The 23,624-nt window shown below is 40.3% G+C and overlaps 1 protein-coding gene across 1 annotated transcript in view; it reads right to left on the bottom strand.

The window, feature by feature from the left end:
* Positions 1-3,511: 3,511 nt before the first annotated feature.
* The window catches only part of LOC149311730 (ninjurin-2-like), a 60,292-nt gene continuing 40,179 nt past the window's right edge, over positions 3,512-23,624 (bottom strand). Inside the window, exons 2-4 of the mRNA XM_089527794.1 lie at positions 12,676-12,907; positions 7,528-7,705; positions 3,512-5,497 (exon numbers count right to left, since the gene is read on the bottom strand). Coding sequence (XP_089383920.1) covers positions 7,539-7,705; positions 12,676-12,907 — 399 coding nt within the window. The 3' untranslated portion in view covers positions 3,512-5,497; positions 7,528-7,538. The remainder of the gene's footprint in view (positions 5,498-7,527; positions 7,706-12,675; positions 12,908-23,624) is intronic.

The following is a 23,624-nucleotide window of genomic DNA, read 5'->3' as shown; positions in this document are numbered from 1 at the left end:
CATCTACACTGTAGCAATAATGCAGTTTGATCCCATTTTAAGTGCTGCAGCTCCATCCTATAGCATCCTGGAATTCGTAGTTTTACATGGTCTTTGGCCTTCTCTGCCAAATGGTGTTGTTGCCTCACAAAACTATAATTCCTAGGATTTTGTCAGTTGGAGCCATGGCAGTCAAAGTAGTGTCAAACTGCATTATTTCTACAGTGCGGGTGCAGGCTGTGTGTGTTCAGGGTGTATATGGTAGCTTTAGATTTTTATTTATTTATTTTTGGATCATATTTAAACATATGCAGATTAAATTGATTGTGATGCACAATTAAGGCTTCTCTAACCCAGAAGTGGGAGAACGTGCAGCCCACAGCAACATGTAACCTGCCAGACCATCTTGCAGCTACCTCCCTCCATTCAATCAACTAAAACAAAGACACTACTGGAATACAGCAGCACAGTGTGTTGCTACTGCAATTTGTTGCTGAAATTTGGCAGCAAACCATAGCAAATGTTTCCTAACCATACAAACTATTTCTATGTCACCTTTGCCCCTTTCACAGAGCAGATCTGAAGACCCACAGAGTCAAGCTTTCAGGAAATAGGCAAAATCTATTGCGAACTGTGCAGGGCATCTTTATTGCTGCGCAACAAGATCAGAGAAGGAGGAAAGTTGGAGGTAGGAACAATGTGGGCAGGCTGGAGCAGCATCTTCTCCTCACTGCCCTTGTGAAAAGAGCAACTTCCCATTTAAGGAGGAGGGGGAAAAGAAGGATCAGTTTGTGTTTTTGTGTGTGCACATATATGTGCTTTAAAAACCCCACAAGGTGTGGCCCTCAAGGACTTGCCAAATCCTGAGAGATCCTCCAGCCCAGCTCACCTGCTCACTCCTATTCTGCTTCTCAGACACACCATTAAACACCGAGTGTAGGATCGGGGTGAGGTTTGCTCTCCAGTCAAGGCAGAAGACAGAAATGAATAGGACTGCTGGCATCATATATTGTTATTGTTTGAGTCATTATTTTTAATGTGACTTTCTTTGAAGTACCTCTGTTTTTACAGTAAATATTTTAAATGTTTGGTTTATTTAAATTCTGTGCATCTCTGAAATGTGTGCCTTAAAGATGACTCCCAACATTTCTTATTTGTAAGAAGAAGCAGAAGCACCTCAGTGAGTTTATAAATACAGATTTCTTATTGAAAATGAATATGCTGTGTCTTTTTTCCCTCTTGGCCTGTAACATTTACTAGTGATGATGAGCAATCACAACGTTCATTCCCCTCTGCCCACCAACACTGAGAAATAAAAGGTACACATTTATGGAAGGAAATATCTTCTTTTCCTAGTTACAACCTACATGGGTGCCTTTCTTCCATCCTATCAAATAATGTGAGTGGTCTCTTATTTACAATAATCAAAGTAGAAGGTTTCTAATTGTTTTTTTTTTCAGGCAGAGTTCTTCCCACAATAAGAGTGCAACATGGTTGGTTCATCTGACATGTTTTTATGTCTACTCTTTTCATCCCACTTCTCCCTTTACTGTGCACACAAGCAAGTTAATTTTCTAAAAAATTAATCCACTAATTCAGTAATCTGTGCATTGCCCAAACCAGGCATTCTGCAAAGATCAATAGGGCTATTTTATTTTTGCCAGAACCTTTATAGATGAGTGCATCACTAAAGGGGCTGTTTCATATCATCATTAAAAAACAGGTATTGCAGCATCGTTGCCAGCATTTTAACTGGTCCCTGCTCAGAATACATACTCTATATGTCCTCTGTGAAATTCTGTGAATGAGCAGGACAACTGCATGAGAAAAGCATGCATGGAAGCAGCCCACAGCCATGATCCTACTGGCTGATGAACTCTGTTAGCATAGGAGATAGTGGTGGCAGTGGTGGAGGATTTCTCTTCTATCTCACTGTTGCTGCTTGCACCCAACTCCAAAAAACTTATACTATGTTATACTCACAGCATCAGAGTACTTTGACTTGGACTGGAATCCTTTTGGTAACTTGCACTGGAGCATTATACCTTCAGTGGGTCAGAGCCAGCAGGAAAAATGTGCATGCAAGACCCAATCTCCACTACCAGAACAAGCTAATAATATTTCTGTATAATTATTGAGATATGTTAGTATATTGAAGGTGAAAATGTTCAGATGTGGCAATGGCTGCAGAAGCCTAAATTGGCTACAGCTGGAGTCCAGAGCAGCAGCCGGATGCTCAAGGTCAACTGAGCAGGACTAAATGTAAATATGCTATGTCTTCAGTCTGAAGAGGGATTGGTGTCTTTGGTACATAGCAACTTGTATAGGAAGAGACTGGTCTTAGTGGTCACCTCATGGTAATTCTGTATATAAGGAAATTGCTGTTCTGGTGGATTGTGGGAGTTTGGGAGTTTCAGATAGTGTGGTGTGTCGGTAAGAGTTTTTGAAGAGTAGTGGCTAGCTCGTGTTTATTTGAAACAAAGTAATAAAGCCCTCTAAGGAGTGAACTACTGGAGAGTGATTCTTTGCTCTAGCAGCTGTTTCTCCAGGCATTGTTCCAGCAAGCTGAAAGCCTGGAGTTTTGTTCTGTTCCTGTGTTGGAGAGATAACCAGCATCTTCATCCATTTGGCACTGGACCGGAAGCACAGGCAAGGTTCATCACTCAAAATATCAACAATAAACAGCAACAGTTTCTCATCCACAGGATGAGATCCTACATGGCTGAGTTTACTGTCAAGAGTTTTGCATGCAGGTTTCTGCCACAGCTCTCCTTTCACCACCACCAGGACTCACTACTACACTGTCACAGTGTCATAACTTTTCTGGTGGAGAGTGGGCAGAGGAGATTAGAGAAGCATCTGGATGTATTCCAATGGTGGTGATATGCAGACTGAGGAAATCAGTCTGAGGAAAGATTTCACTGGGATCTCAGTGGATGATGTTATCAGTCTGCATCTAGCTATGGGAACAGAGCGAGATGCATCTCTGATTTGCTGTGCTCTTTCTTAGCAGTTGAATGGCCATGGGAAGCATCACAGTGCAACACTGCATCCAGAAAGGGGGCATACTTGTGGAGGGAAGCAGAGAGCACCAACTTCCACAATGACATAACACACACACACACACACATATATATACACACACACAGTGGACCCCTGTTATACGTGGGGTTTGGTTCCAAGATCCCCCGTGGATAACAAAATCTCTGGATGCTCAAGTCCCATTAAATATGACATAGCAAAATGGTGACCCTTATAAAAAATGGAAAATGATATTTGCAATTTATCCTTTTTAAAAACATTTTCAAACCATGGATGCTTGAATCCATGTATAAAAAAATCCGTGTATAAGAAGGGCGACTGTATATGCAGACATAAAACAATATCTGCCACTGTCTCCTGCACTGAACAATTATAACTGACTATACAAATGAACAAACAACACCTTAGGATAAAATATACTTTAATAAATAAGGAGAAAGCAAATAATGCCTGGAATATGCAAAAGATGTTCCAGTTCTAAGGGGGATAACAACAATGCAAGTCCTTGCAAAATAATGTAAAATTGTACAAAGCACAGCAATGATTTTTTTAAAAAGTCTAGAACATTGCACTATGTAAAAAAAAAAATAAGGTTAACATGTGCAGCCTTAACATACTTTGCATGACTATGAACAATATTTTTATTTTAAAAAGTAAAAAATTGAAATCTAGTTCATCACCCCCATATGTTGGTAGTTATGATGATCCAAGCTGTAATCTAACTATATAAAAAGACATATACAAGTAGGATTAAAATTCATGATGCAGAATATAGCCATCTGAGCTTAGGGAGCATTGACTCCATGCTTGCATAATTTTGTGTGCACAGTACTTTCTCTTCTGCTGAACATAACATGGGGATGTGGGTTTGCAGTGGAATTCCAGGTATACAACACGCCTTGTAAAATCATAGAACCATAGAATCATACAGCCGGAAGAGACCACAAGGCATCCAGTTTAACCCTCTGCCATGCAGGAGTCCTGTGTCCACACTAGAACCTCTGCGCCACCACTTATTACTGAATGAAGGTATGAGAAGTGCTCTTGGGTGGGCAAACTTTTTTTTTCTTTTGGGGACATACAGTATCTTCTTGGAGGTAACCTGTCAGAAGCTGCATGTTGGTGATAGGTTGGGCTTAAGCTAGCCATGGTTGAATCTCTTTATCTGAAATGCTTGGGGCCAAAAATGTTTTGGATTTTGGAAATTTTTTTCCAGATTTTGGAATATTGAGATACCTCATTTATGATTCATATTCACTTTATAAACAAAATCTGAATGTAATTTTATACACAATATTTTAAATAATTTTGTTCATGAAACAAAGTTTGTGTACACTGAACCATCAGAAACCAAAGGTATCACTGTCTCAAACACCCATATGGACAATTTCGAATTTTGGAGTATTTCAGATTTCATAATTCCAGATAAGGGAAGTGTGGGACGAACGCCTGGAAAGGGCGGCCTGCCGGCGGCCTAATTTCCTCCAGAGGGAAGCCGCAGCCGCCACTGACACACTTGTTATGTAAGCACCGCATAGCGACATGCAGATGCCGTGTGGCGCTTACGTAACAATGGCAGCGCACATGTACATGGGGCATCGCCACTGTTACAGTGCTGCACCATGTTAGGGTTAGGGAATGTGTGGTTGCCGTGTGGTCCCTTACCCTAAAATTGGCGCCAGCATGGCACATTTGCGAGGTCTGTACCTCGCCGGAGACTCAACCTGTACTTTGTTTTGTGCCAGTCCCTTTTCTAAACAAACTTTCTTTTTGCTGAGCTGGTTAGCCCTGATGTTTTTTCATTGGAGCAACAGGGACAAACACAGCCAGAGACAAAATGGGTGCCCTTCTTATCACCCAGAGATAAACTGAGTAGGATGTTTTCTTGGTAGGTAGACTGCTCTATGTTCACAAGAGGTGGTTTAATTCATTTTTACTTTGGGCACATTATATGTTAGTGTCCCTTGGGACATGCTTTGGCAGTCATGAATGTTTTGACTACCAAGTTATTGCAGGTTTTTCTTTCATCTGCAGTTTTACTCGGTTTTGCAGAAACAATTGCCCCTAACAATTACTGTTACAATAACTGCTACTACTTTTATCAGGTTACGAGTATATCGTTTGGTCCTTGAGGATTGCGCCTTTCTAACTAGCTAGGCAGCTTTTGCTTTTATGCAGCCCTTTTGCAGAATTGCTTGTGGATCTCATTGCAGGATATTGAGAAAAGAAGTAACTGTGAGTTGGAGTGGGGGCACATTCTCTTATGGATTAAATTGAAATGATATTCTTCTTCTGCAATAGGAAAAAAAATATTTTCTAGTTTTCGGAACAGCAAGCACATTGTAGTGACTGCTCCCATGAAGCAACTCCCAAAGGTCCATGACTCAGTTTATCCAAATAGTCACAAATGGAACATCAGGTTTGAGGTCAGTAAAAGTGTAAGAAGGTATCCTGATCATCCGTCATGTGCTCCAGCCTGCAAAGAAAGCCAAAAAGTTGAGGATAGTTGTGCATCTTACCTTTCCCAGCAATACCTGATATAAAGTAGGATTTCAAATGTATTCCAAATGTAGCCCTTGAAAGATTCTACCACATGGATGGCCATTCTGGGAGCATTTCTTATTTCAGTGAAATATGGACTGGGTAAAACAGTATGATTTAAATGCTTTCAGTAGAATATCCTGAATTTTATTATCCTTTTTTTAAAAGGGGGGGCTGAGATCCTGCTACACTGCATAACTTTACAATGAGAGGCCTATGCTGCTGATATAATATGCCTCAGGCTGGTGAACTGCGACAATGCACAATGGGGCACCACACAAGATGTCCTGTTGCACAACGGTGGCTCTCACTATGCAATGGGACACATTGTGCATCAGGGCAGTTACACAATGGCCCCATTGCTAGTTCTGCTCCCCTCCTGAGAATATAAAGGTTGCACAATGGATCAAATGTGGGTAGGAATGTATATTGATCACTTCCAAACTGTGGGCCACCATTTTGTTTTCCATATTGGTTGGCAGATTTTAGTAAGAACTAAAGTTGATTCTGTCTCTATGAATTAGTATGCTTTCTGCTCCTGTTTATACTATCCAGTTCTTATTGGTTTGAAATTATAATCACACATCAATTACGGTATTTTCTATCCCATTTTTATATTGCTGAAAGCCTCAAGAAATCAGTGTGTGATATAAATTTCATGAATTAATTTGAGTGTCGCATAGTATTTATCCTGTTGGGTCTGGATTTGTTGGTGGGAATGGACTTCCCCAGCCCCCTTCTTCACAGTAGCCCTTTCACCACCCCCAAATGCTACATCAAGGGTTGGGGAACGGTACTGAAATGGACAGGCTGTGCGGAAGGAGAAAAGGCGATCCATGAAAATGAGGTTGAGGTACCGTTCATGAAAAGGCAAAAAACGTTTGGTTTACACAAGCCATCAATTGTAATGCAAGCATTACTGTTGCTTCACTATTATCTTTTAAACACATTTTAAATTGGTTTAACTTGATAAAATTGCTTTTTTTTTAAAGCTTTCATATGTTATGTTTTAGCTCTATTCTGTTTTAACTTATACTGTAAATCTGCCTTGGGTCTGACACAGAGAAGAAGTGGCTGCGTATGAATGTATATATTCATATCTCCCCTTCTCCCAATCAATCAATCAATCAATCAAGATCTCTTTATGGAAGGTGCCTCTTCTTGATGCTGTGTAGCATTTTTGATTGCCTAGAGGATACAATGGTGAGGAAAGCATGAAGCCCAGGTGTACGTGCCTAAATCTGGATCCAGCACATTATTGAAACCATTTTTACCTCAAAAAGGCTTCCAAGGTGATTTAAATGAAAATCAATAGTAATTCAGATTTTTTTAAAAAAAATGCAAACAAAATTTGCCCATATTTGAGCATCTCAGTGGCAGTGAAGCTAATATTGGCCAAGATCATATATCAGTAGATGTAGCTATGTGACACAGCTCCATTGTTGTAGCTATTTCTACCAATGGCAGCCCCTCCACTCAATCCACCTCTTATGACAGGCAGTATCCCAACCAAAGCGTTTCCCAGGTGCTTCAAACTGGGGCAGTAGGAAATGTTGACTGCAGCACTCTCTTGGTCATGGGACACATTGAGATAAGTAGCTGAAGCAGGACCCTGAGGGTTGTGCCATGCAACCAGGATAGCACTGCAGGTGCCCAAATTTTCCAGTGCCCAAATTTGCAGCATCTGGGAAACCCTTTGGTTGAGGTATTGCCTGGTTTAGGAGGTCAATTTTTGGGATCATGTTCAGTCATTGATTAATGTAAACACAAACGCTAAAAATTACAAGATTGTATATCTGATTAAAGATCTTGTAAATATTGATCAGGATGCCATCCATCTTTTATAAGATACATACTTTCCTTTAACAGCAAACACAGATGATTGAATATCAGCAGGGTTGGAGTAATAGAGCCAATGGAGAGTAGGGGAAGGATAAGATAAATAGCAACTCTTCCATTTCTTACCCTTGCAAGGCTCAGTAGATTCTCCGACCATATCCACTTGGATAGAGTCCTGTCTTCTGCACACCGAAGGCTGTAATGAAAATGTTGACAATGACTGTGATGAACACGAGGATTGTGGCAATGTTGTTGAGCAAATCCAGGCGCTGCTGCTTTGCCACATCATTCAGGTTCAACCGAGCTATGAAGACATAATACAAACCAAAGGCAGAGGTCAGACTGAGGGACCCCAATACGTTTCCCTTTCTCCCCAACCAAAAAGTGAATCATATTCTTCTCTTTTGCTAATTTGTAATGTTATTACCATGTTCTTTGTAGAATATGGTACCTGGTTCTTTCTGTCACACAAAACTTTTCCATGACAAAGAGAAAGGTGCCTTGTTACATCTAGAAACCCAATACAGGTAGCAGAGAAAATCAACAAGAATTTTACCTCACAAAACAGCAGAAAGAACAATAGCAAAAACAAACAAAAAAGCTTTTTTCTGAAATGTATTTTGTGCCAAATTTTGCATGCAAAAATCATTCTGATTTTTTTGCACTAGTCTCAAGATCCAGAAAAATATTTTAAAAATGGAAAAATACACAAAAATTCTTTTATTCTCCTCACAAGCAAGGAGAAAACATCTGAAACATGTTTGAAAATGCAATAATGAATTTTGCAGAAACAGTACCTGCCCCAAAGTCACCTAGTGAATCTTATGGCTGAATGTGGCTTGAAACTCATATCGTCCCAGTCTTACTCTGACACTGTAACCACTATACAGTGCTGCTTCTCACTGAACACAATTTCTGCACAAAGTTTTAAAATGTGCATGTGTATCTTTTCTTGTCTTTTTAACATACAAGATTGGTCAACCTTCTGCATCAGGCTAGAAGACCTTTTCTTTTCAAGATATTTTTTTCTTTATAAAGAATTCATTCAATTAAACTGAGACCCCTCCCCTGCCCCTCCATCAAAGGTGCACGTGGGATTTTTATAGGAGCATTCATCATCACATTCTATTTTGTGATTTGTGAGCCACTGTGTGTGTGCTGTGTGCCTTCAAGTCATTTCCGACTTACAGAGTCCCTAAGACAAACCTATCATAGTGTTTTCTTGGCAAGATTTATCCAGAGGTTTGCCATTGCTTTTTCCTGAGGCTGAGAGAGTGTGATTTACTCAAGGTCATCCAGGGTTTCATGGCTGAGCTGGGAATTGAATCCTGGCCTCCAGAGCCATATGCCATTACTCCAGCCACTAGTGTACTGCAGGCCTTTTACCCAAAATTTCTCTCTTAATCTCCAAACAGGAAAATATTATATGTACATGTGCTTGAATAACAAGCTGTGAGCAGCTGTGGTAAGTACTTAATGCATAACACTTACAACATGATCAGGAGCTGTCCTTTGATCTCAGATTTTGGCTCTGAAGAACCTCACGGCCCCCATTGGTCCTGAATAGGTAATTTAGGGGGAAACATGCCACAACTGTGACTGTACAGAACTTTACAATATATCTCCCAATGCAGGCTCTCAGCTGTATTGTCCCTTGTGAAATTATTGCTGTTGTTGATAGCTGCCGTCGAGTCAAGCTCAACTCATAGTGACCCTGTGAATGAGACATCGCCAAGCCCCTTTGTCCTCTACTTCTCTGCTCAAATCTTGTAGGATCAGGCATGTCGTCTCCCTGATTGAGTCTATCCGTCTGGCATGTAGTCCTCCTCTCTTTCTACTGCCTTCTACTTTTCCTAGCATTATTGTCTTTTCCAATGATTCATGTGTTCTCATAATGTGGCCAAAATAGAACAGCCTTAATTTGATGATCTTAGCTTCCTGGGAGAATTCGGGCTTGATCTGTTTGAGGACCCTTTTGTTTGTCCTTTTGGCCACCCAAGATAACCTCAGCACTCTTCTCCAGCACAACATCTCAAATGAATTAATTTTCTTCCTATCTGCTTTCTTCTCTGTCCAGCTCTCATATCCAAACATGGTAATGCTGTTATTACCTTTTCAAAATGAATGGAAAACTAAACCCAACTACCCCAATGGCCAGGCCCATATTTAAAAAAGGCTGAAGGAAGTGGAAGAGAGGATGGAAGAGAGAGAAGATGGTTTCAGTTCTTTATGAAAGAACTTTAAAAGCCAGAGCAGTTATTCCTACAAGGAGCTAGAAGCCAACGGGTGCTACTCAGTGTTCATAATCAAGCCCTATATATAGAAAAGAGATTCTATTGATGCAACAGGACCGCAGCTGTATGAAGCCCAAGTTCATGACCCTGCCATTCCTTTCAACGCCAAACACACAAGCCGAGAAAGACAGGCTTGTGTTTATCATGTAGGGAGACAGAAGGGCTGAACTGGGAGCAGGCCAAACAGAACGGGAGACTGTGGCTTTCTGTATATAACCATAGGGGCAGCACAGGAATGCAAGGGGTTGGTTTAAAAAAATTTAAAAAGAAAAAGAGACCACCCTGGGGGTGTTATAGCTTTCAGAAGCACGGTTTAGGCAGGATGGTGAAAGAGGATACACACTCTGGGAGAAGGCTATAGCACTGAATGAGCCCATTAACTTCTTCAACACAGGAGATATTTTCAAATCTATTAACAATCAAAGACAGCTTTACACACTATGGGAAAATCCTATTAGTAAAAGATAGGGTAGCCATGTGTCTTACTGTACAGAGGACATTCCTCCACTTGACTGACTGTCAGAGGACAACCCTTTGTTTTAAGGGAACCTCTGGTTGAAAGACTGTCCACTCTGTGTCCAGTTTAAAGAGAAAGAACCATGAGAAGAGAGAATGAGGGCCTTAATTTTGCCTAGCAGCACTTGAGATCAGGTCAGCAAAAGACTGAAGAGACACACAGGGCAGTGTCCTTCTCCACATAGAAGACTTATATTTCTCTTCAAATTTTAGTACTTATTTCTAAATATGTATCTGCACCATAGGCTGCTCTAAAGCTCCTAGGACTGAGACATGATAAGAACAAGGATTTCTCTCAATAATAACAATGTCCCATATTAAAATGTAAAGACATAACTATGAACCCTAAAGTGAGGACCATCCAAGATTGTATGTCCCATCACCATGTACCTAAACCTGTCTTAACAGCCAGAAACCACATCGAGTGATGGAGATCTGTTTCACTAGTAATTGGAGCCCCTATACACAGTGGCTATGGATTTATGACTCTGGGGAGGTGCAACACTGAGGGCCCATTCACACTAAAGAAATAACCCAGTGTATTTCATGGATTTGCCACGATTAAATCTCTCCATGTCATTGATTTGTCACGATCGAATCTCTCCATGGCATTTTATCCCGGATTCCCATTCACACTCACACGTGGTAAAATGCCATGGAGAGATTTGATCCTGGCAATCACAGCAGCAGGGGCAGATGAGGAGAAGGAAGAGGAGGGCAAGGGCAAGCAGTGGAAGGCTGATCAGGGTGCGGATGGGGGCAAATGATGAGAAGGAAGAGTAGGATGAGGGCAAGGGCAAGAGGAGGAAGGGCACATATGGGGGACAGAGGAGGAGGAAGGACAACAGACGCCGCAGCGAGGGCAAGATGAAGAGGAGGTAGGAGAAAGAAGAAAAGCAACAATAGCAGGTGGGGGAGAGGAGGAAGAGAAAAGAGGAGGAAGAGCAGAGCTCTGAATGGGATTGACTTGTAAGTTCCCATTGGCAGCTCCTGCAAAAACCCCAGTTCTTTTGAAAAGAACCTTTGAAATCCCCATCTTAAAAAAACCCAGGTGAATGGGGATTTGCCCTGCCCACCCCCGCCCCCGGAAAACCCGGCACAAGTGTGAACAACCCCAATTTACATTTATTTGTAAACCAGTTTAAAATGCAGTGTGAACAGCTCCCTAGTTCACTATTACACTATTCATTATATAGTGACCCCATGGGAGAACTCTGGAGAGTGAGGGAATGCTGGATGTTATTTGATATTATGTGTGGCCTTTTGGCAGATCATTCTAAATCCATTGCACTCAAGGTTGCCACCTTCACAGAAGAAGCTCAAAAGATCTGCTACAAATTCCTAAAGACATCAGCAGTGGACTGCAAAGGGGATCAGTTGCTGTAGGTGGCATTATTATTGTTGATTCAGCATTTTATATAGTCTGCTTCTTTGTGATCCCTTTGCCTAATGTAAGCATGCCAGTAGTATATGATATACAGTACTTAAATACACTGTATTATCAGAATGTTTTGCAATGGATGTTGTGTCTGGGACAAATGAAACCATTGAGAATGGATTGGCACAGCAGGATATTTCCAATCCTCTCCCACCAGTGGCCTGCAGTGCCACAAGGAGTTGCAACAGAGGTCTTATTTCTGATGGTTACCCTGCAGATCACTGATGGGAGGAGACTGAAAATGTCTTTCTGTTGCTCCACAGTCACCAGCAGAACAGACTTCCATTGCCTGATGCAGCTGCTGGCTGCTAAGGTAGGTTTGCGGTGGGGAGCATTTGCAATTTGGAAATAGTGCCATAATGATGACTACACAGCACGCTTGAATATGGAGCAGTTAGAGATCCATAATTCTAGGTTACAAATTTGTAACTGCAATGTAGGATGCCAGCCTTGGTTTTTAACTTTTTTCTCATTAGATTACTTAGATGACTTTGTTTTAATTCATTCTGTGAACCACTTGTCAAGAGAAAGATGGTAAAATCTATCTATCTAACAATAAATCACCAAAATCAGTTCTCCTGCTAGTGAAGCACCCTGAATCTGCTCTGTGGCTGTACTTCTTTTTTAAATGTAAAGCATTAAAAATGTAACTCTGGGCAGTTTGGGGACAGCTGGACCTTAGTATCTGCGGGGATTTGGTTCCAGCACCTCTGTGGGTACCAAAATCTGTGGCTGCTCCAATCCCATTAAATACAAAGGTATAGTAAAATGGTGTCCTTTATACAGAATGGCAAAAAAACAAGATTTGTGTGGGGATTATATAGTTAATATATTCAAGCTCTGGATGGCTGAATCTGTGGATAAAGAATCTGTGGATATGGAAGGCTGACTATATATCTCTCCTCCCCCCCCCCCAAAAAAAAAAACTTTTCCAAACTCTGAGCAACAAAGCACTGTGCTCCATGTCACTTTTCCTCTTGTGAAGTCCTCCAGTGGGACCTGTGGAAAGAAGCCAAAGAGTTTTACCCATCATAATGAGGAGAATCCCAATGGCTGTCTGGAAGAAGAGGGAAATTGTGATGAGAGCAGTCAAGGCAGCATAATACTGGAAGGAAGGTCCCTGTTCCAGCACTGCCTTCAGCTGCGCTGCATTGGCCATGAACAGGGCCACATCCAGCATGCTCTCAGCCACACTTTTCTTAGTTGCATAATGATTTATGTTGATGATGCTTTCTGTTCTGGAGCCAGCATTAGCCGTCTAAAGGAGGAAAAAGAAATATATTAATGGACTTTTAAGAACTGTACCCATCAGTTGAGTCTAGATGCTCTTACATTACCTGACTGGAGATGCCCCTCAGCTGTCTCCAAATGCTATTTTTTACTCTCAAACCAAAAGAAGACCTTTACCAAGACAACCAAAATGTATCAGAATAGTGAGTAAGCTCTGGAGCTCCTCAAAAATTTTAATCAGATTAGATCAGCCTTCATCAACCTCCAGATGTATCAAACTACATCATCCCCACTCTATGTGTGTGTGTGTACACACACACACACAAACACGAACAATAAATTATTATTATTTATTATTATTTTATTATTTATCTTATATCCCACCTTTGTCCCAATATAGGGACTCAAGGTGGCGAACAACAACTATAAAACAATACAATTTAAAAACAGTACAACATAAAAACCAACTAAACAAGTTTAAGAGTTAAAACAGTTATACATTAAAATATAACATGCTAAAAATACAAACCATTAAAATTTAGATAGCACAACATTAAAAACCCAGAAGTGCATGTTAAATATAACATGCACTGGTTTTTTGTGGAGTTTTTGGGCTATGTTCTAGAACATGGCCACATAGCCCGAAAAACCCACAAAAAACCATGGATGCCGGCCATGAAAGCCTTCAACTTCACATAACATGCACTGCTCTTCTCAAGGCAGCCACATGGGAGCGCACTGAGCAACCTCTAGGCTTGTCTCATTCACCAGCATTAGCAATGAATGGGGCCGCAGCCTATTGGGAGGTAGTGAATGTTAGTGTAAAAAGAGAGCTGGAGTAAAATGTACAACTGCTGAAAATAAACAAACATTTTGATTGCAATCCAGAGAACCTCCAGGGGTTTTCTGCAACCACATTCAAATCCTGTGTGTTTAGTCCCATCTGTTTGCTATATAGCTGAAAAAGAGGTCACTGCCTCCTGGTCACTGTAACTACTACCTCTCCTACGTCCAAATTCTGGTATTTAGAAAAGGCATGACAAACCAAAACCAACACAGCTTTCAATCTCTACAAGTCTCCTTACTAGTGGTAGGATTTGTTTGTTTTTTAAAAAACATATTCATTTATGCATACTTGCTGATGCTCACAGTCTTTCTGCAAAAGCCTCTTAATTTCCTACAAATATTTTAAAAATTGAAAGTGCCGAAGGCAGGACTGACTCAAATGTGTTTAGACCATGCCATCCTATTTCTACAAATGGTAAATACCATCCCTGACAGATCCCCAGAGCTTTTTTATAGACTGGACTCCTGAAACATTTTTTTAAATGAGTTGTTGTATTCAATTTTTAAAAAAATGAGTTGTTTTAAAAAAAAAAAGGGGGGGGGACAAAGAAATAAAACTAGAAATTTAGATGAGGGAAAATTAGAAATACCCCAAATAGCTTCAGCACTTTGGATAGATCTTTTAAAGTTCAGACGAGAATCCAGAGCAGATTCACTGAACCACAAATCACCAAACATCAGTATTACAGTTTTCAACAGAGTAGTAGCCAGTCTCTGGCCATGTGCAAAAATTGAATGCAGCAATGCACAGTTCACTTAAAATTAGTTGTCTTAATTGTGTAAAATCTCATCTATTAGTTGTGTTTCACTTGCAGTGGACATTTTAGCTAGTTCCAGGATAATACAGACAGACAGACAAGTAAAGATACATTCAACAGAGATCAAGCAACTAAAACACTAAAACAAAATGATCCTACACCTTAACTAGTACAATACTGCTAAAGCAGTTTAGCCCTTTGACTGAGGCTGCATCTGCACTGCAGAAATAATACAAGTTGGCAACACCTTAACTCTCATGGCTCCACGCTAGGGAATTCTGAGATGTATACTATGTCATGGCTGCAGAGTTCTCTAATGGAGAAGGCTAAATATCTCACAAAACTACAAACTCCAAAATTTCATAGTACTGAGCCAAGGCAGTTAAAGTGATATCAAACTGGATTATTTCTGCATTGTGGATACAGCCTATGACTCCTGAATAATAATTTATAAGATGCTTAATGAAAATGGATGAAAATCAGTTTCTGAAATGTTGTATGACACTGTGTGACACATGATCAGTGGGAGAGGAAGGACACAAAGCAGCAGGGTGTGTTGAGGGGAGGGAGCATATTTCAAGAAAGAGACCTGATGCAACTTGTGAATAATCAGGAATGATTAAAAGAAAAAGAATGAGAAACTCTCGAGATTTCCCAAGACTTTTTTCCCCATCAGGAAACTTTGTCAGTTCAGAATGTTGTTCATTTTCTTTCAAAACTGCTTATGATTAGCATAAATATGTTTTAGCCTGATCTACAAGTCATCATTTCCCCCCCCAGGGCTGCAGCCTTGGTTATGGACTTTTGGTTCTGATAACATGTATCATCTCCCCTTCAGCAAGGATGTTATAGCAGCCAAATTCCTGTACAGACTGCTCTTGATCTTTTCTTCCAATTGTCCAACTGTTCTTTGATTGTATAGTGTGTTATTTGCCCCATGACAATAACATTGCAGGCATCTGATGAAGAAGACTGTTTCATAAAACAATTGATTATTAGTCTTTAAAGATGTTTTGCTGGGATTTATTTTTAATTTTAGGAACTTCCAAATATTCTGGAATTTGGCTACATATATAAAATGGGCTGCTCATATCCCCTAAGTTACCCCAAACAACATGATTGCTATTGCCCACTTTTAAGACTTTAGGTGAGAACACAAGGAAAAGGACAACAGGAGAGTCAGAGAGAGAGAGAGAGAGATCATGTGAATGATAAATAACCTTCTTTGAGAGTCTCTGCTGGCAGAGCCTAGTTGGGAAAGCACTTTATTAAAAGGCCATTAATTGCAAGTGAGACGCTGTGGAATGCCAAATAAAACACAGAGAGTCACCCAGGCAATTCAGACCGGGAAAACAAAGAGGCAACATGTACATTGGGGAGCAAAAGTCTGGGCACTTTAAAGTTGTACAGCTGGCCAGACATGTCTGAAGAGGAGGATACAGAATGTGTTTGCCACACTCTCCGTTGGAATTTGAGCCAGAAAACAAGAGACCGAATGCAAATCCCACCTTCTTGCAGAATCTTATTCTTTGTTTGTAGTGCAATGACTTAACAGGGCAAAGAGAGGCCATACTTTTCAATACTAAACATCTTCTCTGAATTTGTATTCCAGCAATCCTATCTGCCACAAACCTGTCATTTAATATCTACAAATATACTGTACACATATTTAAGAACTATGACACATCATGATTTTTAGGAATTCTGACTAATGTTGGTATAATTGGCTTAAGCATCCTATGGAAAGGTTGAATATAAACAAACAAAAAAAAAATGACACTGTTATTGAGAAGTCCCTTGACACCAGCAGCATGTTCCCAATTGGGCTATTCCTTACTAATGTATGGTTCTATAAAGGTATACATCAATTAACAAAGTAGATGTGTTCCTGAGCATTACTTCAACAGAAAATTTGATACCAGAGGCTAAAATAACCTGGAAGGAATAGAGGTAGTTTCCTACACTACACAAAAAAAGAAAGAAAGAAAGAGAAAAAGCAAAAGCAAAAGCAAAGCAGCCCACTGTGTTTCAGCAAATCTGTTGTCCAAAACTAACAACATGCACACATGAAATTAAACAACCAGGTCAGTTATGCTTTACATAACTGAACAACAACACTTTGATCCTTCTAGAGAGCCCTTGGAAGCATCTTCCAACAGGCATCCACGGATAACTTTATCTTTCTAATTTCCTTATGATTTTCATTTTGGTGACCAAACTTACTGATCCATCCTCTTAACATCCTGGAAGATAATTGGTGAGGCTGGCTTATCTGCTCTCCCCTTTTTCTCTGCGTTGTGGCAATCAAGCAAGCTCAGGAAAGAGTTTTGGAGATAGATGCTGTTTAACTTGCTTGCATTAGTGTAGTCCAAGATCCATCTCTCAGTCACCTCTCCATGTCTTTCAATATCAAATCTATATCAAACAAATCCTGTCAAATGGGGGCTCCCTGGCACATGAAACCAGCTATACCAGGTTGATCCAGATAGTTCAGCATGGGAGAAGCCCAAGGCACTCAGCCATGATCGGATCTCTCAAGATCAGAGTCAGTATAATACCTAGGTCTGTGATGGTGAACCTATGGCACACGTGCCAGAGATGACATACAAAGCCATTTTTGAGGGCATGAGGAGAGCAGGGAAGCGAGCCTTCAGCTGCCTCTAGGGACGCAGTTCAAGGCATGCACCTGTTCCTCCTCTTCCCCCCCCCCCCAGGCCTTAAATGATCTCTGAGGTACAAGGAAGTCCTGCCCCTGGAAGGCAGAGGTCCTGCCCCCCTGACATTCCGCCCCTTGGCACCGGGTGACACCCGGTGCAGGAACACCTTTGAGTTTGGGCACTCTGTCTCTAAAAGGTTCATCATCACTGCCCTAGGCTATAGGAGGGATGGAAGTGAGCTGGACTGGGAGATAGCTTGCATATAGCAGAGAAAGGGACTTTCCTTCTGGGAATGAAACTCTTTTCATCTGAGAACATTTACACTGATTGTCTGATCATTATTATGTATCACACCCCATTCTTCTCCCTTGGGAAAGCCACTTAAGTCCCTCACATCCTGAAATACTGCCCTTAATATCTCGGTATGCTTCAGCACTAACAAATTGATCTTGTTTGGAATCAGACAGGCATAATGTTCAATTTCAGCTGGGCACCTCAGCAGCTGGCCACCCCATGTTTCGTTGGCAGCTACTAATTCAACAGTTCCAACCCAACCGTCCCAAAATCAGAGCTACGCTTCAGGATTGGTAGAGTCTTAGCAATCTTAGCAATCTTATAACTCACTGTTACCTACCACCTTTGCTTCATTAGTTCTTGTATGCATGTGAGTGTGTGTGCCTGTGTGTGAACTCCCCCTTTTAAATACTACATTAATTTTGGAAATTGGCTCTGGAGTTCTCTGGGTTTGGAACTGTTATATATAGACCAGTGTTCCAGCCAGAAGTTACCCTGGTTTGAAGATCCCTGCTTAAAATTGTGGCTTCCAAAAAACAACAACATTGTGTCATGGTGCATGAGAAATTTTATGATAAGGTGTTGAAAAACCAAAATTTGCTGCATTAGATTACTTAACTGGAGAAATATCTATGGTACAATTGTGGTGAAATACAGTCTATCTAAATTTTTGCATGAGTTTCACCACTGAAGAATAATTGCTAGCTAAATATATTCATGCAATAAAACTCTTGTTATCATCTTACTTTTTCATGAATATGGAATATCACATAACCCCATCCCATTTTTGCCATCCCAATGACCTGTTTTTGTCTCAGGGAAATATGGTCATAAATATACAAATATATTTTGCTCATTATGTTGTAATCCCTACCTCTGACATGATCCCCTCCCATGGAACAACTTGAAATAAATGATAAGGACAATCTTGCCATCCCAATGACCTGTTTTTGTCTCAGGGAAATATGGTCATAAATATACAAATATACCTACCACCTTTGCTTCATTAGTTCTTGTATGCATGTGAGTGTGTGTGCCTGTGTGTGAACTCCCCCTTTTAAATACTACATTAATTTTGGAAATTGGCTCTGGAGTTCTCTGGGTTTGGAACTGTTATATATAGACCAGTGTTCCAGCCAGAAGTTACCCTGGTTTGAAGATCCCTGCTTAAAATTGTGGCTTCCAAAAAACAACAACATTGTGTCATGGTGCATGAGAAATTTTATGATAAGGTGTTGAAAAACCAAAATTTGCTGCATTAGATTACTTAACTGGAGAAATATCTATGGTACAATTGTGGTGAAATACAGTCTATCTAAATTTTTGCATGAGTTTCACCACTGAAGAATAATTGCTAGCTAAATATATTCATGCAATAAAACTCTTGTTATCATCTTACTTTTTCATGAATATGGAATATCACATAACCCCATCCCATTTTTGCCATCCCAATGACCTGTTTTTGTCTCAGGGAAATATGGTCATAAATATACAAATATATTTTGCTCATTATGTTGTAATCCCTACCTCTGACATGATCCCCTCCCATGGAACAACTTGAAATAAATGATAAGGACAATCTTGGCTGTGGTTTTACAACATACAACATTTCCCGTGCAGGTAAATCAAGGCAAAAGGATGTCAATAGACAGTTTTATGGCCTACTTGGCACACTTAAAGAGTACGCAGTCATTCATAGGAATTAAATGGAGACAAATTGCCTTTGCTTTCTTTTTTCCACTATATTCCCTTGCTAATGACTGTAAACAGAAGTACAGGTTGAATCTCCCTCATCGAAAATGCTTGGGACAAGAAGTGTTTTGGATTTCAGAGTTTTTAGGATTTTTGAATATTTGTATGTACATTATGAGATATCTTGCAGTTGGGACTCAAATCTAAACATGAAATTCATTTATGTTTCTGATATAACTTATATAGCTTGAAGGTAATTTTATACACAATATTTTAAATGCTTTTGTGCATGAAACAAATTTGTGTACATTGAACCATCAGACAGCAAAGATGTTACTATCTCAGCCAGCCACATGGACAATTTTGGAGTATTTTGATTTTCTGAATCCCAGATAAGAGAGACTCAACTTGTATAGCTCCCAGAATCCCCCTGCCAGAGAAAACAATGGGTTCTGGAAGTTGAGCCCAAAGTAATAACTTGTCTAGATGCTGGAAGTTAATGCAGGGTACAGGATCCATCATGCTGGGCACCCAGGTACTCAAAGGAGCTTTGGCTTGGCACACACTGAAAGACTATTTGCTAAATCTCAAGAGAGTTTGATCAGTTGCCTGATAGTTTGTGAAGGGAGGGCATGTTGGTTAAAAGAGAAAAAGACATTGAAGGATAGAGCTCCTGCTTCCCTTATAAAGGAAATTTCAGCAGGTATTGTTTGTTAAAGAAATATATCTGCTGAAGTGAAGTCGAAGGCTTTCATGGCCAGCATCCATAGTTTTTTGTGAGTTTTTTGAGCTATGTGGCCAGAAGAGTTTGTTCCTGACATTTCGCCAGCATCTGTGGCTGGCATCTTCAGAGAATCTTTGATTCTGGCAAAACGTCAGGAACAAACTCTTCTAGAACATGGCCACATAACCCAAAAAATCCACAAAAACTATATCTTCTGAAATTCGTTCTTCTACACAACAATGCATTGTACATAAGGCATTTTACATGGCAACTTTAAGGTGCCCTGTTCAATAATTATTAGCAGAACTCTCCACTTTTGAGTGACTTTCCAACATCATGACCCCTGCTAAGATTACCTGAATGCAAACTGGAAAGAGTTACTGTATCTTGAAGGTTTGCATAGGATAGGGAATTTCAGCTAGTGTTACTAGTCACGCAACCAGGTAACATGCAACATTTGCTGGAATTCCGTTTATTACAACCAATAAAGGAATAGGAGCTCTGTCCAATTTTTACTCTGGAAATCCTAGAAGTCATGTCATGTACTAGCAGGATTTTCAGGTATGTTCACATGATGGTCAAAATCTTGAAGTTATACCAAAATGAAAGAGCCCACTGCAGACTGACCAAGTCTGGGTGTTTCTTGGTCATCCGTGTCCCAATTTTCATCTGTGACATATTGGAGAGCATGATAGCTCAATTCTCCCAACAAGCAGTAGAATTAAACTGAGCTCAAATTTATTGTTTTTTGACAACTTCCAGAATTATGTGCATAAATCAAAGGAGGAACTGAAAGAAGATGGTGTCTTTCTGAACTAGAGCTCATTTCTCATCATTCCCTGCTAAAAAGATAGACCTTGCCAAGATGTAAGCTCCAGGGGGCTGTCATGCATCACCTCCTGGCTGACCTGAAACTGACCTGGGTCAGCCAATGGCTATTAAAAACAGAACACTGACACTCTCCAAGAACCTAGTATTCAGCGTGTTGGATTACAACATGACCTAGGAAAGGATGGGTGTGTGCAAAAGCATGCAAAGATTAAATATCCTAGATACTGTTGTGAACAACGTTGGCACAAGGGGAAAACATAGGACTATCTCAACATTAACACCAATTCAGATTCCTTTTAAATTTATATTTGCACATTTCTGGAAGGCAATGCTATAGCCTATAGCAATACAGTATGCTCTCACAAACACAACAGGTGCAGCTGAGCCAAAATTAAGGACTTGTACATTCAGCTGAGTTCAGCAAGGGAATTAATCACATGCTTAACCTCTCTGGAGGAAATCTCACAGAGGTTCTGGGGCTGAGCTGGTGCTTTCCCTGCAAAAGGTTCCAAGTTCAATCCTGACATTTCTTGTTAAAACCATGTGAGGAAAGCAGACTAGACAAGGCCACTATTGCCTGAGAAAGTGGAGAGCCATGCTGCCATTTGGAGTGGACAAAACTGGGGAAAGTTTGCCTTTTTGGGCTCCACTGGGAGTAAATCTTACTGAACTCAATTGGATTTACTTCTGTGTAGGAACAAATAAACTCACTATGTTAATGAATGTTAGAGCAGAAGTTTTATTGGGGGTGTTTAGGTGTTCTTTGGTTGTGGAAGGGGATCAATCCCTGATTGTTCACAACTTGAACTTGGGAGATGGACAAAGTTCAAGGCAGGAAGGGTCCCAAAGGGGTGTACTTTGATATCCATGTTTTGCAAACATGGTATTGGCATTTATTTATTTTTCAAGTTCCCTGCATGTATGTATGTAGATATTTGCATATTCGAATATGTCAAAGGCTTGCAGGGCTTTTGAAATGGAGGTGTTCATTTGGATGCTCCAATATGCAGATATCTGCATACAATATCATACAGTGAACAACAACAAAAATAAACACCATCACCACCCCATTTCCTTCCCAATTTAGGACACAGGACACATGTTTTAAAAACCAGTTTTTTCCCTAGAAGCTGCAGAGTAAAATATTTTTCTTTTTTTAAAAAAAAAAATCAAATTAAAGCCCTCAAGAGTCTAAAAGAAGTGCTTATACCAGAAGGGTCAAGGTAAGGATGAATTATTTTGCAGGTGTGAATTCAGCCTTAGGTCCAAAGCACACTGCAGAAATAATCCAGTTAGAGACCGCTTTAACTGCCCTGGCTCAATAATAGGAAATTCTGGGAACTGTAGTTTTGTGAGATGTTTCACCTTCTCTGTCAGAGAGCTCTTGTGCCATACTAAACTACAGTTCCCAAGATTCACTAGCACAGAGCCAGGGCAGTTAAAGTGGTCTCAGAATGGATTATTTCTGCAAGGTGTTTTGGACCTTAGTCGTCTTCTGATTTCTTGACTACAGTCTCCATTTTGTTTTAAGACACCTTTGTCCTTCTACCTTAATCTTGCTTCATCATCCAGAACAGAGCACAAGAAACAGCACACACCAACACAAGAACCATATGATTTAGTCTTCCTCCATCATCTAGTAAATCCAAATACTCACTTAATTACGAAAGCAAGCAAAAGTAATATTACACAGCAAAAGGGGTGCCTTGTTAAATTGCAATGATAATGTGAAGCAATTATATCTTTCTTCCTGGAAAAACAGAATTGATTGCAGGCAACTAGGTATTTGTAATTGATTACTAACAATAAAATTCCCTTTTCAAATAATGAAGTGATTGGAATTATTTGTTATTTGGAGTTATTTCTAAGTGCCACGTTCTGGACAGTCTACACACACATACGCACTTGGCAATTCACACTGTGAAAAGACAGATTAAATGGAAACCTCTGACTGAGCAAAGAATGAGACTGCATGCTTTTCACCTCAGATATTTGAGACCAACTTGTCTCCTTGCTGTGGCTCACAGGAGGTGACACCAACTGTTCTTGGGCGAGGGGAAGAGGCCTTGCAAGACTCTCAGAGGGAGATGATTTCCCCTAGATGCATATCTCCTCTCCCTCTCTTTTCCCCTTTGCCCTTTTGCTGACATTGAAACAAGATTCTGCTTCTCAGCTGTCTGACTTGAATACTGGGAGTTTGCCTGACAGATCAAGTGGATGCTCAACACGACCTTCCTTAACTCTGTTTTTCTCCTCTCCATCAAAGACATACATATTCCCATTGGGGATGTCTCTATTTTATTTCTTGTTTAGCTCACTCTCAGGATTTTTCTATCTATGCTAACTAAAGTGGGCTTCCTTTTACCTAGGAATTCTAGGAATCACAGGCCAAGAGGCTGTATTGCCACAGCATAGTAGAAATAACCCCCAATGAAGTTATGCTCCCACCTTGGGAGAAAGGCAGGATATACATTCAACAAATAAATAAATAAAATTATGTTCTGCTTTTATTACATAATCCCTATACTGGATACCACTGTAATGCAAAGTATGTGGATCACTGCTAAATGCACATTGCTGACTCCATTGTGCAACTGCAACGTGCAAAACGATGTGCATTGGTACAATCTGCACTGACCCCTGCTTGCTGTACAATGGGGCACTAGCTCCCTTTATAGAAGAAGTCCATTCTGGATGACGCACATCCCACTTGGTGAATAACAGTACATGTTGTCATGAATAGCAGACCCAAACTTAAAGAGCAAGGAAAGCATAATAGTGTACATTAATTAATGCTTTATTCTGGAATCCAAGATAGTGGTCCGCCACCAACAGAGTAGGGTCAAATCTGAATTGTTTCCAAATCAGCCAACCTTTAAGGATTTTCTCTCCAACCTCCCTTTGTCAAGCCACAAGTGCACTTTCACCTATATCAAAGGGTTC

Source organism: Sceloporus occidentalis, unplaced genomic scaffold (genome assembly GCF_023333645.1).
Source record: "Sceloporus occidentalis isolate IW3139 unplaced genomic scaffold, rSceOcc1.0.p SCAF_5, whole genome shotgun sequence".
Taxonomy (NCBI): Eukaryota; Metazoa; Chordata; class Lepidosauria; order Squamata; family Phrynosomatidae; genus Sceloporus; species Sceloporus occidentalis.
The sequence above is the reverse complement of the archived record's forward strand: the minus strand, read 5'-3'. Positions and strand labels throughout refer to the sequence as shown.